Here is a 16,503-nt window from a genome sequence, read left to right as displayed (position 1 = left end):
CCACTAGGAGCAGATGGTACAGTGCCCAGGACAGGACCTTCATCAGGTCGGAGGTCCAACGGCAGGAGGGGACCATCGAGGCCACCAACAGCCCCTGGAGAGCTCAAGTAGTGGTAGTGAAGACTGGGGAGAAGCACAAGATGGTCACTGACTACAGTCAGACCATCAATCGGTACACGCAGCTCGACGCTACATCCTCCCATGCATATCTGACATGGTCAATCAGATTGCGCAGTATCGAGTCTTTTCCACAGTGGACTTGAAGTCCGCCTACCACCAGCTCCCCATCCGCCCGGAGGACCGCCAATACACTGCGTTCGAAGCAGATGGCCGCCTCTATCATGTCCTTAGGGTTCCTTTTGGCGTCACTAATGGGGTCTCGGTCTTCCAGCGAGAGATGGACCGAATGGTTGACTGGTACGGACTGCGGGCTCCCGGTCTCCCGCTGGCAGGAGGTCCTCCCGGACGCACTCCACTCCATCCAATCGCTCCTCTGCACCGCGACTAATGAGACCCCTCACAAACGTGTGTTTGCCTTCCCCAGGAAGTCAACCTCTGGGGTCTTGCTCTCAAAATGGCTGACAGTTCCTGGACCCGTCCTCCTCCGGAAACATGTGCGGAGCCAAAAGTCGGATCCCTTGGTCGAAAAAGTCCACCTCTTACATGCAAACACGCAGTCCGCCTACGTGGCACACCCCGACGGGCGCCAAGACACAGTCTCCCTCCGGGACCTGGCACCCGCTGGATCCCCACCCATGACCCCCGACTTGACACCGTTCCCCCCCCCCCCCCTGTTGCCTCATTCACCCCTGCGCCACTCACCCTCCCTCCAGCGAACCTCACCGCAGCCCCCACCCCAGCAGGATCCATCCTCCCACTGGATCCACTAAGGGGTGACAAAGACGAGGATAACTCGCTCCCGGAGTCGCAGATGACCAAGTCGGCGCCCACATCACCACCAGGACTAAGGCGATCGCAGCGGAGGGTCAGAGCCCCCGACAGACTCAATCTGTAATGATTCCACCACCCCCGCCGGACTCTTTTTTTAACAGGGGGTGAATGTGGTAGTCACAACTAGTGGTATATTATATGTATTACGGCACTGCCCGTTTATTAGAGGTACAATGGTAAATCCCTGCCTGCTGGCTCCGCCCAACAGGCGGCGTATAAAAGTGTGTGCTCTCCGATGCTGCAGCCATTCTGGTTCCAGCTACAGGAGGCACAACATCTTGCTCAATAAAGCCTCGATTGTTCCACCATTCTCGTCTTGTGGTAATTGACGGTGCATCAAGAAGCACATCCCAAACAATTTGAAATTCATCCACGTTGACTCTTACTATAGAGATGCACCACAGAAAGCATCCTATCTGGCTGCATCACAGCCTGGTATGGCAACTGCTTGGCCCAAGACCGCAAGAAACTACAGAGAGAGGTGAACACAGCCCAGTCCATCACACAAACCTGCCTCCCATCCATTGACTCTGTCTACGCCTCCCGCTGCCTTGGGGAAGCGGGCAGCATAATCAAAGACCCCTCCCACCGGAGTTATTAACGCTTCCAAGTTCTTCCATCGGGCAGAAGATTCAAAAGTCTGAGAACACGCACAAACAGACTCAAAAACAGCTTCTTCCACGCGGTTGCCAGTCTCCTGAATGACCCTCTTATGGACTGAACTGATCTCTCCACACATCTTCTTTACTGAGTAGTACTACACTCCGTACGCTTCACCCAATGCCTGTGTCTATGTATTTATATTGTGTATTTATCGTATGTCCTATGTTTTTCATGTATGGAACGATCTGTCTGGACTGTACGCAGAACAGTGCTTTTCACTGTACCTCGGTACACGTGACAATATACCTGATGCACAATCAATTACTCGTGAGAGAAGGAGAGTCGTACTAATCGGCTTTAATCAGCTAGAACTGTACCCAGCAGCTTCGATACAGAACGTGAAGGCTGCTGGGACGGCATGGGTTCTTATACCCCGCCTCTCAGGGCGGAGCTACGTACGTTGGCCAATGGTAGACTCCTAGGTCTAGCCAATGGGCATCCACCTCTCAGGTACTGCAATACCTGGTATTACCACAATACCCAAATCTGAATTTTCCGTTACAGGGTGGTGTCCGCTTTCCACTAATTGAAGAGTGATGTTCGAAACTGCTTCTCATTAACGAGCGAGCGTCATTAAACGCGTTGCCTGGAGAGTGATGTTAAACTGTCTCCCATTAACTAGAGAGTGATGTGAAGCTGCTTCCTATTAATGGGAGAGTGATGTTCCAAACTATTTTCCATTGACGAAAGAGTGACACCTTAAACTGTTGGTGGTTGATGAGAGTGGCAAGCAAAACTGCTCGCATTCATCAAAGTGTGCCACTCCTAACAACTTTCTTTTGTTTAAAAAGTAATGCCCCATGCTGCTTACCATTCATCTGAGCGATGTTATACTTACGCTCTTGGAACATCTTTGACAAGTTAATATTCACTTGTTCTTTTTAAAGAAGGATTGCTTACTTTGTTCACTGAGCGAAATCGGAGCTTACCATTGACTGGTAAAATCTATTTATCTTAAAAACAATCCAGCTGCTTTGTTTTCAACAGTCTGTAAGAAAGCTGCGCTTAATGGTGAAATATTGGATAGTTAAGTAAAACAATTGTTGTCTTGAGTTAGATTTTACTTTTTAATAGTGCTGCTTTGGAGAAAGCTGTTTACAGTGCTCATTGATCATTCGGCCCATCGAGTCTTCGCCGACCCCCTGAAAGAGCACTCCACACCTCCTTAACCTAACCTGCATATCCCTGCACACTGAGGGTCAATTTAGCATGGTCCATCCATCTAACCCGCACATCTTTGGACTGTGGGAGGAAACTGGAGCACCCGGAGGAAACCCACGCACACACAGGAGAACATACAGACTCCACACAGACAGTCATTCGAAGCCGCAATCGAACCTGGGTCCCTGGCAGCTGTGCCACTGTGCCAGCGTCCCGCCCGTCAAAAACCGGAAGTCTGCAGAAGGATTTGGATAGGTTAGGTGAATGGGCTAGGGTCTGGCAGATGGAATTCAATGTTGCCAAGTGTGAGGCCATCCATTTTGGGAGGAATAACAGCAGGATGGATTATTATTTAAACGGTAAGATGTTAAAACATGCTGCTGTGCAGAGGGACCTGGGTGTGCTGGTGCACGAGTCGCAAAAAGTTGGTGTGCAGGTGCAACAGGTGATTAAGAAGGCTCATCGAGTTTTGGCTTTCATTGCTAGAGGGATGGAGTTCAAGACTAGGGAGGTTATGCTGCAATTGTATAAGGTGTTGGTGAGGCCACATCTGGAGTATTGTGTTCAGTTTTGGTCTCCTTACCTGAGAAAGGACATATTAGCACTGGAGGGAGTGCAGAGGAGATTCACTAGGTTGATCCCAGAGTTGAGGGGATTAGATTATGACGAGAGGTTGAGTAGACTGGGACTGTACTCATTGGAGTTTAGAAGGATGCGGGAGGATCTTATTGAAATATATAAAATTATGAAGGGAATAGATAGGATAGATGCGGGCAGGTTGTTTCCACTGGTCGGGGAAAGCAGAACTAGGGGGCATAGCCTCAAAATAAGGGGAAGTAGATTTAGGACCGAGTTTAGGAGGAACGTCTTCACCCAAAAGGTTGTGAATCTCTGGAATTCCTTGCCCAGTGAAGCAGTTGAGGCTCCTTCCTTAAACGTTTTTAAGAAAAAGATAGATACCTTTCTAAAGAATAAAGGGATTCGGGGATATGGTGTACGGGCCGGAGAGTGGAGCTGAGTCCACAAAGATCAGCCATGATCTCATTGAATGGCGGAGCAGGCTCGAGGGGCCAGATGGCCTACTCCTGCTCCTAGTTCTTATGTTCTTATGTAGAGAGAGTGGACTGGGGTGGAGATTTGGATTTGTTTTATTGTCACGTGTGTCGAGGTACAGTGAAAAGTATTGTTCTGCGTACAGTCCAGACAGATCATTCCATACGTGAAGAAAAAACATAGTACTTACATTCTGAATTCTCCCTCTGTGTACTCGAACAGGCACCGGAGTGTAGCGACTAGGGGATTTTCACAGCAACTTCATTGCATTGTTAATGTAAGTGTACTTGTGACAATTATAAAGATAGTTATATATACACAATGTAAATACATAGACATAAGCAGCGGGTGAACATGCGGAGTGCAGTACTACTCAGCAGAGAAGATGTGTGAAGAAATCAGATCAGTTCATAAGAGGGTCGTTTAGGAGTCTGGTAACAGTGGGGAAGTAGCTGTTTTTGAGTCTGTTCGTGCGTGTTCTCAGATTTTTGTATCTCCTGCCCGATGGAAGAAGTTGGAAGAGTGAGTAAGCCGGGTGGGAGGGGTCTTTGATTATGCTGCCCGCTTTCCCAAGGCAGCAGGAGGTGTAGACCAGAGTCCGTGGATGGGAGGTAGTGATGGACTGGGCTGTGTTCACGCCTCTCTGAAGTTTCTTACGGTCTTGGGCTGAGCAGTTGCCATACCAGGCTGTGATGCAGACAGATAGGATGCTTTCTATGGTGCATCTGTAAAAATTGGTAAGAGTCAATGTGGACATGCAGAATTCCCTTAGTTTCCTGAGGAAGTATAGGCGCTGTTTTGCTTTCTTGGCGGTAGCGTCAACGTGGGTGGACCAGGACAGATTGTTGGTGATGCGCACACCTAGGAATTTGAAGCTGCTAACCATCTCCACCTCGGCACCATTGATGCAGACAGGGGTGTGTACGATACTTTACTTCCTGAAGTCAGTGTCAAGCTCTTTAGTTTTTCTGACATTAAGGGAGAGATTGTTGTCATTAAACTACTCCACTGCGTTCTCTATCTCCTTCCTGTACTCTGGCTCATCGTTGTTCGAGATCCAACCCACTGCGGTCGTGTCATCAGCAAACCTGTAGATGGAGTTGGAGACAAATTTTTGCCATGCAGTCGTGTGTGTACAGGGAGTATAGTAGGGGGCTAAGTAGGCAGCCTTGCAGGGCCCCGGTATTGAGAACTATCGTTGAGGAGGTGTTGTTATTTATCCGTACTGATTGTGGTTTATGGGTCAGGAAGTTGAGGATCCAGTTGCAGACGGAGCAGGCAGGTCCTAGGTTTTGGAGCTTTGATTTGAGTTTGGCTGGGATTATGGGGCGAAATTCTCTGGTATCGGCGCGATGTCCGCCGACTGGAGCCCAAAACGGCGCAAATCAGTCGGGCATCGTGCCGCCCCAAAGGTGCGGAATGCTCTGCATCTTGGGGGCCGAGCCGCAACCTTAAGGGGCTAGGCCCACGCCGGACGAATTTCCGCCCCGCCAGCTGGCAGAAAAGGCCTTTGGTGCCCCGCCAGCTGGCGTGGAAATGACATCTCCGGGCGGCGCATGCGTGGGAACGTCAGCGGCCGCTAACGGCATTCCCGCCCATGCGCAGTGGAGGGAGTCTCTTCTGCCTCCGCCATGGTGGAGACCGTGGCGAAGGCGGAAGGAAAAGAGTGCCCCCACGGCACAGGCCCGCCCGCGGATCGGTGGGCCCCGGTCGCGGGCCAGGCCACCGTGGGGGCACCCCCCGGGGCCAGATCGCCCCGCGCCCCCCGCAGGACCCCGGAGCCCACCCACGCCGCCTTGTCCTGCCGGTAAGGTAGGTGGTTTAATCTACGCCGGCGGGGCAGGCATTTTAGCAGCGGGACTTTGGCCCATCCGGGCTGGAGAATCGCGGGGGGGGGCCCGCCAACCAGCGCAGCGCGATTCCCGCCCCCGCCGAATATCCGGTGCCGGAGAATTCGGCAACCGGCGGGGGAGGGATTCACGCCAGCCCCCGGCGATTCTCCGACCTCTCGCCCATGGTGTTGAAGGCGGAGCTGTAGTCAATGAATAGGAGTCTGATGTAGGAGTGCTTATGGTCGAGATGCTCTAGGGATGAGTGTAGGGCCAGGGAGATGGCATCTTCTGTGGACGGGTTGTGGCGGTATGCGAATTGCAGTGGATCAAGGCATTCTGGGAGTATGGAGTTTTTAAAAATACATTTAGAGTACCCATTTATTTTTTTCCAATTAAGGGGCAATTTAGCGTGGCAATCCACCTACACTGCACATCTTTGGGTTGTGGGGGTGAAACCCAAGCAGACAGGGGGAAAATGTGCAAACTCCACACGGACAGTGACCCAGAGCCGGGATCTAACTTGGGACCTCGGCGCCGTGCTAACCACTGCACCAGCGTGCTGACCTGGGAGTATGGAGTTGATGTGTCTCATGACCAACTTCTCAAAGCATTTCATTATGACAGATGTCAAGGTCACCGGGCGGTAGTCGGTGAGGCACGTTGCCTGGTTCTTCTTCGGCACCGGTATGAGGGTGGTCTTCTTGAAGCAAGCGGGAACCTTGGAACAGAGCAGATAGAGGTTGAAGATGTCTGTGAACACATCTGCCAGTCGGTCCGCGCATGATCTGAGAGCACGACCAGGAACCCCGTCCAGACCTGTCGCCTTCCGAGGGTTCACTTTCAAAAAGGCCGATTTGACTTCGGAAGCATTTTGTTCTTAATTTAATGCCCCTGTACCCTCTTAAGTCCAAGAAAGGATGTGAAGATGCCGGCGTTGGACCAACAGGTTTATTTGGAATCACTAGCTTTTGGAGCACAGCTCCTTCATCAGGTAAGTGAAGAGGTCGGTTGTACAAACGCATATACAGACAAAGCCAATGGTGCAAAATGATACTTTGAATGCGAGTCAGGGAAGTGGGATGGAAATTTTCGGAGATGGGAGGAGAAAGGAATTAGGACACTAAAAGATCTGTTTCTTGGGGGAGGGTTTGCAGGATTGAAGGAGCTGGGAGCGAAGTATGGGCTGGAGCAGGGGAAAAATTTAGATACATGCAGGTTCGAGACTTTGCCAGAAAGGAGATACAGAGCTTCCTGGTAGAGCCGGCCTCCACATTGCTGGAGGAGGTGCTGATGACAGGGGGACTGGAGAAGGGGTAGTGTCAGCGGTTTACGGGGCTATTTTGGAAGAGAGAAGGCACCGCTGGAAGGGATCAAGGCAAAGTGGGAGGAAGAGTTGGGAGAGAGTATGGAGGAGGGGTTCTGGTATGAGGTGCTCCAGAGGGTGAATGCCTCCACCTTGTGTGCGAGGTTGGGGCTGATACGCTTGAAGGTGGTATATAGAGCACACCTCACGAGGGCGAGGATGAGCCGGCACTTTGAGGGGGTAGAAGATGTGTGTGAACGTTGCGGGGGGGGGGGGGGGGGGGGGGGGGTGCCGCAAACCACATTCATATGTTTTGGTCCTGTCCAAAGCTGGAGGATTACTGGAAGGAGGTTTTTAGGATAATCTCTAAAGTGGTGCACGTGAAACTGGACCCGGATCCCCGGGAGGCCATATTCGGGGTGACGGTCCAGCCAGGGTGGGAAACGGGTGCGGAGGCAGCTGTTGTAGCCTTCGCCACGTTGATCACCTGAAGGCAGAACCTGGTGGGATGGAGATCAACCTCTCCACCCTGTGCCCTGGCGTAGCGGGGAGACCTGTTGGAATTCTTGACTCTTGACAAGGTCAAATTTGAACTGAGGGAAAGGATGGAGGGGTTTTGCAATTCATGGGCGTTATTCATTATGCACTTTCGAGAATTGGACTACATCGAACATTAGGGGGGGTTGGGGGCTGGGAGGGTTGGGGGGAGGGTGACTATGGGTGATTCCTGATTCCTTTTTGTCATTTGTTTATGTGAACATGCAGGCTAATGTTTGGGGGTTTGGTGGGAGGATGGGATCGTTGTTATTGATATGGGGATTGACATTACATTCGTTACTAATTATTGTTTATTGTTGGGTGTAAATTTGGAAGAAAATGTGAAAAAGGAGAATAAAAATATTTAAAAATAAAAAGAGGTGTGAATTGTCTCAAACCAGGATAGTTGGTAGGATTTCGCAAGCCCAGGTCAGATGGTGGGGGTGAATGTAATGAGACGTGAACCCAAGGTCACAGTTGAGGCTGTACTCATGTATGCGGAACTTAGCTATCAGTTTCGGCTCGGCGATTCTGCGTTGTCGCGCATCCTGAAGGCCGCCTTGGAGAACACTTACCCGAAGATCAGAGGCTGAATGCCCTTGACTGCTGAAATGTTCCCCGATTGGAAGGGAACATTCCTGCCTGGTGATTGTCGCGCGATGTTCGTTCATCTGTTGTCGCAGCGTCTGCATGGTCTCGCCAATGTACCACGCTTCGGGACATCCTTTCCTGCAGCGTATGAGGTAGACAACGTTGGCCGAGTCGCACGAGTATCTACCGCGAATCTGGTGGGTGGTGTTCTCACGTGTAATGGTGGTATCAGTGTCGATGATCTGGCATGTCTTGCAGAGGTTGCCATGGCAGGGTTGTGTGGTATCGTGGTCGCTGTTCTGAAGGCTGGGTAGTTTGCCGCAAACAATGGTCTGTTTGAGGTTGCGCAGTTGTTTGAAGGCAAGTAGTGGGGATGTTGGGATGGCCTTGGCAAGATGTTCATCTTCACCGATGACGGACTAAAGGCTCCAGAGAAGATGTCGTAGTTTCTCCGTTCTGGGGAAGTACTGGACGACGAAGGGTACTCTGACGGTTGTGTCCCGTGTTTGTCTTCTGAGGTAGGATGGGTTGTTTGCTGTGGCAAGTCGCAACTATTGATCGGCATGGTGACACAGTGGTTAGCACTGCTGCCTCACAGCGCAGGGACCCTTGTTCAATTCTGGCTTTCATAACCTTCAAGTAAGTCTCACTGAGAGATCTTGTGACCTCCGTTGCGAGACCTTACACTTGATCACTCTGCAGTGGTACTGTCCCTGAATGCAGCACAATTTATTGGGGATTCCCAATGTGGAGCTGCAGTGATGTCATCGAGCTGCCCCAGCAGCCAATGACTTTAAAGGATTTTAACAGACACCCAATCTGTATAAGAAAAACATAAAAGTCAAATCACTTTTGAACATTTTTACATGGAGCAAATAAATGATTTGGACATGGACGTGGCTTGAAGATAGAAGTTAAAATATTCTGAAGTAAGTTTTTTTTCAGATTATTATTTCAAAAGTTTAACTCAAAGAAAAGTCTAATTAATTTGACAACAGCACTTCACAACTCTACAATTCTTAACAGGCCCAGTTCTGTCATTCATCAAATTTTAATAGTCACATTGCTGTTAAACACCCAGATAGATCAGATCGAGCAGAATGGAACCTTTTGAAAGGTTTCCACTAGAGCATTGGGAGCAGGAAAGGTTTATTTCTCGTGATTGTCAGTTTTACAAGAGGGGAGGCGTTACACAAGGCCGCCTGGGTCAGCGTCCTGAGTGATAGAACCCAACGTCAGCATTTCCCTGCTGGATCCGCACATGCCCTACATCCTGAGGCCGCAATCAGTTTTGAAATTGTAATGATTTGATTTGATTTATTATTATCACATGTATTAGTATACAATGAAAATTATTATTTTGCATGCTGTACAAACAATGCATACCTTACATAGGGAAGGAAGGAGAGACTGAAGAATTTAATGTTACAGTTATAGCAAGATGCAGAGAAAAGATCAACTTAATACGAGGTAGGTCCATTCAAAAGTCTGATGGCAGTAGGGAAGAAGCTGTTCTTGAGTTGGTTGGTACGTGACCTCAAACTTTGGTATCTTTTTCGTGATGGAAGAAGGTGGAAGAGGGTATGTCTGGGGTGCGTGGGGTCCTTTAATTATGCTGACTGCCTTTCCGAGGCAGCGGGAATTATAGATAGAGTCAATGGATGGGAGGCTGGTTTGCGTGATGGACTGGGCTACATTCACGACCTTTTGTAGTTTCCTGCGGTCTTGGGCAGAGCAGGCTCCATACCAAGCTGTGATACAACCAGAATGACAGCTAACAGTGATGGGTCGTTGTCAAAATCCACCCCATTCCTTCTGCACAACCAAGTTTCACGGTGCCAGTGAGAAGTCAGAATAAGTGTTCTAACATAAATAGGGGCAACCAAGATGGCAATTACTTTTACCACATAAATACCAGGAGGCGTTTAGGTTTAATAACATCTGTTGCAGAGAAGAACAGCTTTACTTTCCTGGCTTTCCGGCCTCATAGCGAGGGGTTGGCTACTTGAGTTACGACGTGAGCTCAGAAATCAAGGCCATGGGTTTAAGATTAATTGGCCTCAAGCAAGTCTGGTGGATAGAAGAGACATTTTCCCCACAGGATAGAAGTTGATATGTGAAACAAACTCTCGACAAAGCATTTGTGTCTGAGGTTAACAAATTCTTCAACGAGGTGTTGAAGGGTGTCAGATGTTTTTTGGTAGGCCTTAATGAAATCTCCGTAGTCTTAAGTCGGTTAACTACATATATTTATTAACTACATAAACAATGTACATATATAGAGTTGAGGATTCAAGCTCGGCGCTGCTCCTGTGCTTTCTTGCGCACATGGCCCTGTCCAACACTAGACCAGGCATTCTCAAACCCGGGGGCGCAATCCATGGGTGGGTCGCGGGCGGGTGTCAGGAGGGTCGCGGAGTCGTCCGTCGCGGCGCTCCCGATCGCACAAATCCGCACGCAGCAGCCGGCTTTTAATAATGCCGGCTGCGAGCGGCCTTCAAAATGGCCAGGAACAGATAAAAAAAAATTTGGCCGCACTGCACATGCGTGCGTGATCATTGATGCGCACCCACGATTGATGTGCACCGATGATTGGGCACGCTTGCGCAGTGCGGCCACATTATTTTTATATGGTCGCAGCCTTTTGCTTTCAAGCTCGGGAGGCCAAAGGGACCATTGGGGTCAAAGGGACCCAAAACCATTTCCTCCATTTTTGTCAGCAACAAACAAGGTAAAAGAAAATGGTGGGTCGCGCAGGTCGGCCGGCGTGGGACGCAAAGGTCGGCCGACGTGGGTCGCGAAGGTCGGCCGGCTGGTAAAAATGGATCCCCGGAAAGAAAGTTTGAAAAACACTACACTAGACTGATCCCTAGGTGTGCATCATGTGTTCTCTTACATCACCCCTTGGGCACGCAATCCCATGTTAACCATATCAATAACCCCATTTTGTACCACATCAGGAATCAAAATTCTGGTTGAGAATGTGTTTCGAGGTCAGAGTATTGACTGAAATCTTCAAATAGCCAATGGGACATGATAGTTTCCGCATTGATAGTTTTTGGGGAACCAATGGATGCGAAGAGAGGGCCAAGGTTGAATGGGGAGATTTCCAAATGGAGCAATCCGCTGGAGTTACACTCTGGTGATCTTTAAATAACAGGGAGTATTTTCCTGGAGATTTCCTTCAGGGTATTAAATGTGCGAAGTAGAATTCATTGTAAATGGTCTACTGGCCGAAAAGATCACTGCTCTTTCCTACTTATGCATACAGATGTTTCCCTTTGTTACTCGAAAAAAACTCTGCTTCTTCCTTGCCCTCAACAGTTGGAGGAGAGCAAGGCTCATTGTGCGGAGATGGAGAAGGTTTACAAATCCACGACGATGGAGTTGGAGAACCTTCATGTCCAGTTGGAAAATATCCAGAGAAACAAGAACACGGTAAGGACGTTTGTTGCTTAACTCTGCCTCTAGTCCAACGTCCACTTGCTGCAGACCCTCCGACAGATCTTCACCCCCCCCCCCCCCCCCCCCTGCCCAGCTGCTGCTTACTTCACCTCAAACTTTCCTTCGCATGCAGCTTCACGAACATTAAAGAATCACGCCATGTAGTTTCTCACAAAATAATGATCACAAGTGAATTATAAGCTGTAATACCTAAGGCTTCCATTGTATGATTGACATACTTGCATTTATTAGCTGGGTAGAATGCCCAGTGTTGTAGGATTACAGAGTTAATGCTCAAATAACCTCATTTTACAACAGAAATTGCCATTCTGTGCACTGTGCGAAATGAAGAAAAAAAAATCAAAGGCAGGGCTTAATTCCCTCTGTGAGTTAAACCAGCCTCATTAACTTTGCCGATGGTGGTTTGAAAGCCTCTTCAGTGCGACTTGACAATCTCTTCCTGTCTTTTTGATCCTTATCCCTGCCTGTACTTAAGGACGTCAGAGGATTTCCATTCCTGAGAGAGAAAAAAAGATAAGAATGTCTGAAACATTCCGCTCGGATCCATCCCCCCCCCAACCAGTCTCTTCAGTTCAACTTGGCATTCCTTCTGTCGAACAATTTCCATTAATGTGTCCTTTGGCATCTTTCTGCCCACCGTCCTCCTTTCAAAACAGCTCAGTGAAAGTTCCAGAATTCCCCCCTCCCCCCGCCCCCGCCCCCCCCGCCCCCCTCCCCCCGCCCTACACATTAAACGCTTGAATGTTTAATGTCGTTGGTGGACTCCCTCCCCAGTTCGGATCAGGCCCATGACCTTTCCCCGGTGCTGGAACCGTTATTGCGATTTGTTTGCAAAAGCCTTCGTTCTCTCGTACCGAAAAAGTTTGCGGCATCAGACGAATCCGTACGGACGGCTAAAATGACAGGCCGCATGTTGTCCTGGACAATCGGAGCTGCTGCATTATGTTAGTAGTCCTGGCAGCGTTGGTGCTAAATTCTGGGAAGCAGCACATTTTCACAACTGAACCCCTGTTTTTTTTCTGGAGATAAATTATGGCTCAGTTTCCTCTCTGAACCCATTTTTCTGGCTCCTCACCTAATCATAGAATCATAGAATTTATAGTGCAGAAGGAGGCCGTTCGGCCAATCGAACCTCTGAAAGAGCGCACTACTTAGGCCCACTCCAGCACCTTATCCCAGTAATCCCACCTTTTGGACACTGAGGGACAATTTAGCATGGCCAATCCACCTAATCTGTACATCTATGGACTGTGGGAGGAAACCAGAACAGGAAATCCACGCAAACACGGGGAGAACATGCAAACTCCACACAGTCACCCAAGGCCGGAATGGAACCTGGGACCCTGGTGCTGTGAGGCAGCAGTGCTAACCACTGTGCCACCGCGTGTGCAGTGGATTATGAATTTTGAAAATTAGTTGCATGTTGATGTAATTTTGCTTTGAAAGCTTGCCCTATTTGGGCCTCACATTGTGCTATTAGAGGTAATGGCTACATTATTGGACCATAACTTCCGAGTTCCCCAGGGTCGCATTTGGGGTTGCCCCAAAGATGTGCTGGGGAATCCCTCTTGGAATTTTACAGGTAAGAGTTAATATGGCAATTGCTGAGAAGCACTAACGCCTGCTGTGTAATTGCGTTGGGGCTAGGAACCAATCGAAAATGGGATTTAAGTTACTAATTTCAGATGGTTCCGCCACGGTTATACCAATAGTTACTCAGAAAAAATGCAGAAGGACTTCTGGGTGATTGTTGTAAACCCCGAACCTACCACCCCAAAGGACTCATCCCCCCTCCCACACCCACACACATCCCTGCCCCCACACGAGGCTCCAGTCAGCCCCCCTCCCACACCCTTGCCATCCCATGGGACTGCATCCCCCCCCAATCACTGATCCTCCAAGTGACTCCCCCACACCCTGGACTACATGCCCTACCCCTGCCCAAGCATGTGTTCCTCACCCCTCTGACCTCCCCCCTCACCCCACCAAGAATTTCCACTCCACACACCCCCAATTCGTGGACCCGACCATAACCCCCACCCTGTCCATGGATTCGACATGATCCACATACACGACCCCGAACTCTTTACCCTCCTGACCTCCCCCACCCTTGACCTTGTGACCACGACCTCCAACCTCCTGCCCTCGACCTCCCCACCTGACCTTTGACCTTCCCACCCTGACGTCCAGCCCCCTCAGTCTCTGACCCTCCCTAACCACCCCCCACCGACCAAGCTTCTGACCATGCTTGCTTTCCTTTTACTTCCACTTTAGACTGTCCCAGCGTCAGAGGTGGATTTACAGTTTGTAATTTATCACGCACAATCCACCGAACGTACACATCTTTGGACTGTGGGAGGAAACCATAGCACCCGGAGGAAAACTATGCAGGCATGTGGAGAACGTACAAGCTCCACACAGAGAGTGACCTAAGGCTGGAATTGAACCCTGGTCCCTGGCGCTGTGAGGGGAGTGCTAACCACAGTGCCATCGTGCTGCCCCACCAGGCAGTGTAGCCAAAATGTCAGCGAGGAAAACGGGTGAAATTGATGGATTTGAGGAAAGACCCTGGATGCGGAGCGTAAGGCATCTGATTAAGCTGCCAATACTGGGGCAACTCGACATGAAAAAAGATTTAAAAATTGAATTGGTTTGTCCTTCAGTGAGATTTTGCCTCTTTGCTGGTAGGCCGATGAGCAGCTGTACGAACTGGAGCATGAAAAGGCCGATCTATTGAAGCGTCTTGAGGAAGACCAGGAGGATCTGAATGGACTTATGAAAAAACACAAGGATCTTATTGCTCAGGTAGGCAGACGACTTTGTCTATTCATGCTGGCAGGCCCTTACTTGTGACAATAAAGATTATTATTACATTGAAAGTGGTGAACAATACTTCCTTAAGAGCTTTGGCTCATGTTAATTATGTATACTCTAGAATGTTGTCCTGTCTTGAAGACATTGGGAGGGATTCTCCGTTGCCTGACGCCAAAATCGAGTTCGGCGATCGGGCGGAAAATGGGCTCCGGCCCTGAAACCGGGGCCGGCGCTGGCTTAACGCTGGTCAGCCATGCTCCACCCCCTTGGAAATGGCATCATCGCGCCGCGCACCGCACGTCATTGCAACAGCGTTGCCGTCTCACCGGCCGGCCCACTCGCGATGGTCCGTACCCAATGGGCCAAGTTCACACAAATTGCGAACCTGGCGCGGCGGCTGCGGACTGTGCCCGGCGCCGCCATACTCGGCCGGGATCCGTTTCACTGGCTGGGGGCGCTTCTGCGAGGTCTCGGGGGACTGGTGGGGGGTGGCCAGGGGGTGGGCTGCGGGGAACCGGCCATTCTCCAGCCGTTTTCAGCGGAGGAGGCGGGGGTTTCAGTTGCCGCCGGTGCTAGCCCCTCACCAGTACCGGAATTGGTGAGGAGTTTGCGCCGATTTTTTCCACGTAAACCTCCCGCGGATTCTCCCACCGAGCCGGCACTTAGCCGTTGAAAGGGAGAATTCAGCCCATTTTCTTTGAATTGATAGCCTCAGCTTCAGCTCAGTTAACAGTCGTCACAATTCTCTGTGTGTGGCACAACCTGAAAATATGGAATTACTGCTGTGACCACTTTTTCTTAAAGCATGAAACAGGAACACAATGCAGAGTATTAGAAGCAAGAGTAGACCATTCGGCCTCTCGAGCCTGCTCCATTATTCAATAAGATCATGGCTGACCTGATTGTGGCCTCAACTCCGCCTAACCCCGATAACCTTTGACTCCCTTGTTAGTCAAGAATCGATCGACCTTTGCCTTAAATATATTCAAAGACTTTTTCTCCCCCATTCTCTGGGGAAGAGAGTTCCGAAAATGCACGACCCACTGAGAGAAAACAATTTTCTCGTCTTAAATGGGAGACCCTTTATTTTTAAACCATCTCCCCTAGTTCAGGTCTGTCCCAGAAGGGCGAGCATTCTTTCAGCATTCACTCTGTCGATTCCCATCAGGATCTTATGTGTTTCAGTATGATCACCTCTCATTCTTCTAAACTCCAATAGATTTAGGCCCAATTTGTCCAACCTTTCCTCTCCCCATTCCATTTTTTAAAAAAAATTAGAGTACCCAATATTTCTTTTTCCAATTAAGGGGTAATTTAGAGTGACCAGTTCACCTCCCCTGCACATCTTTTTGGGTTGTGGGGGTGAGAGCCTCACAGACACGGGGAGAATGTGCAAGCTCCACCCGGACAATGACCCGGGCCGGGATCGAATCCGGGTCCTCAGCGGCGTGAGGCCGCAGTGCTAATCATCTCCCCATTACAAGTATGAGTTGAGCGAATCCTTCAATAAGCAGACCAAAACTGTACAAAGGTGGTTCGCAATTTCCGATTTGATATTCGATAATAATGTGATTTTTATATCTATTGTGTTGAACAGTAGGGATATTAAAACCCTTTCAGTGGCTTAGAATCAATAATTAACATTCACAAAATCAACATTGCCATTTTGGTCCCCTCTAAGTCATTGTAAATTCCACTGCTGCCTCAAGTCAGGATGGTGGTGGGAATCTTTCAAGTTGGGTGGTGTTCCCATGTGTTTGCTGCCTTGTCCTTCTAGGTGGTGCAGGTTGTGGGTTGGAAGATACTGCTGAAGGAGCTTGGGAGCATTGCTACAGTGCATCTTGTAGGTGGTACACACTACTGCTGCTGTGCCCTGGTGGTAGAGGATATGAAAGTTGAAGGTGGTGGACAGGATGCCCGTCAGATGGGCTGTTTGTCCTGGTGGTGTTTAGCTTCCTGAGAGCAACCATCCTGACCTCCGTGTTGTAGATGGTTTTTGTAAGGGCCACAAAGAATCCAGCACGAGTTTTAAGGCTACAAAATAATAACGTTTATTTACTATAACTATATATATATATATATAACAGTAGCAGTAACTTCCCTTGCTTCCTTCTCCTTCCTCCTGGTTCCTGA

At 49.5% G+C, this 16,503-nt stretch overlaps 1 protein-coding gene across 4 annotated transcripts in view; it reads left to right on the top strand.

The window, feature by feature from the left end:
* The window catches only part of LOC140391704 (unconventional myosin-XVIIIb-like), a 546,871-nt gene that overhangs the window by 405,333 nt on the left and 125,035 nt on the right, over positions 1-16,503 (top strand). For all 4 annotated transcript variants that reach the window (XM_072476590.1, XM_072476756.1, XM_072476499.1 and 1 more), the window contains 2 exons: positions 11,416-11,529; positions 14,245-14,361. In XM_072476590.1, coding sequence (XP_072332691.1) covers positions 11,416-11,529; positions 14,245-14,361 — 231 coding nt within the window. The remainder of the gene's footprint in view (positions 1-11,415; positions 11,530-14,244; positions 14,362-16,503) is intronic.

Source organism: Scyliorhinus torazame, chromosome 1 (assembly GCF_047496885.1).
Source record: "Scyliorhinus torazame isolate Kashiwa2021f chromosome 1, sScyTor2.1, whole genome shotgun sequence".
NCBI classification, from domain to species: Eukaryota; Metazoa; Chordata; class Chondrichthyes; order Carcharhiniformes; family Scyliorhinidae; genus Scyliorhinus; species Scyliorhinus torazame.
The sequence above is the reverse complement of the archived record's forward strand: the minus strand, read 5'-3'. Positions and strand labels throughout refer to the sequence as shown.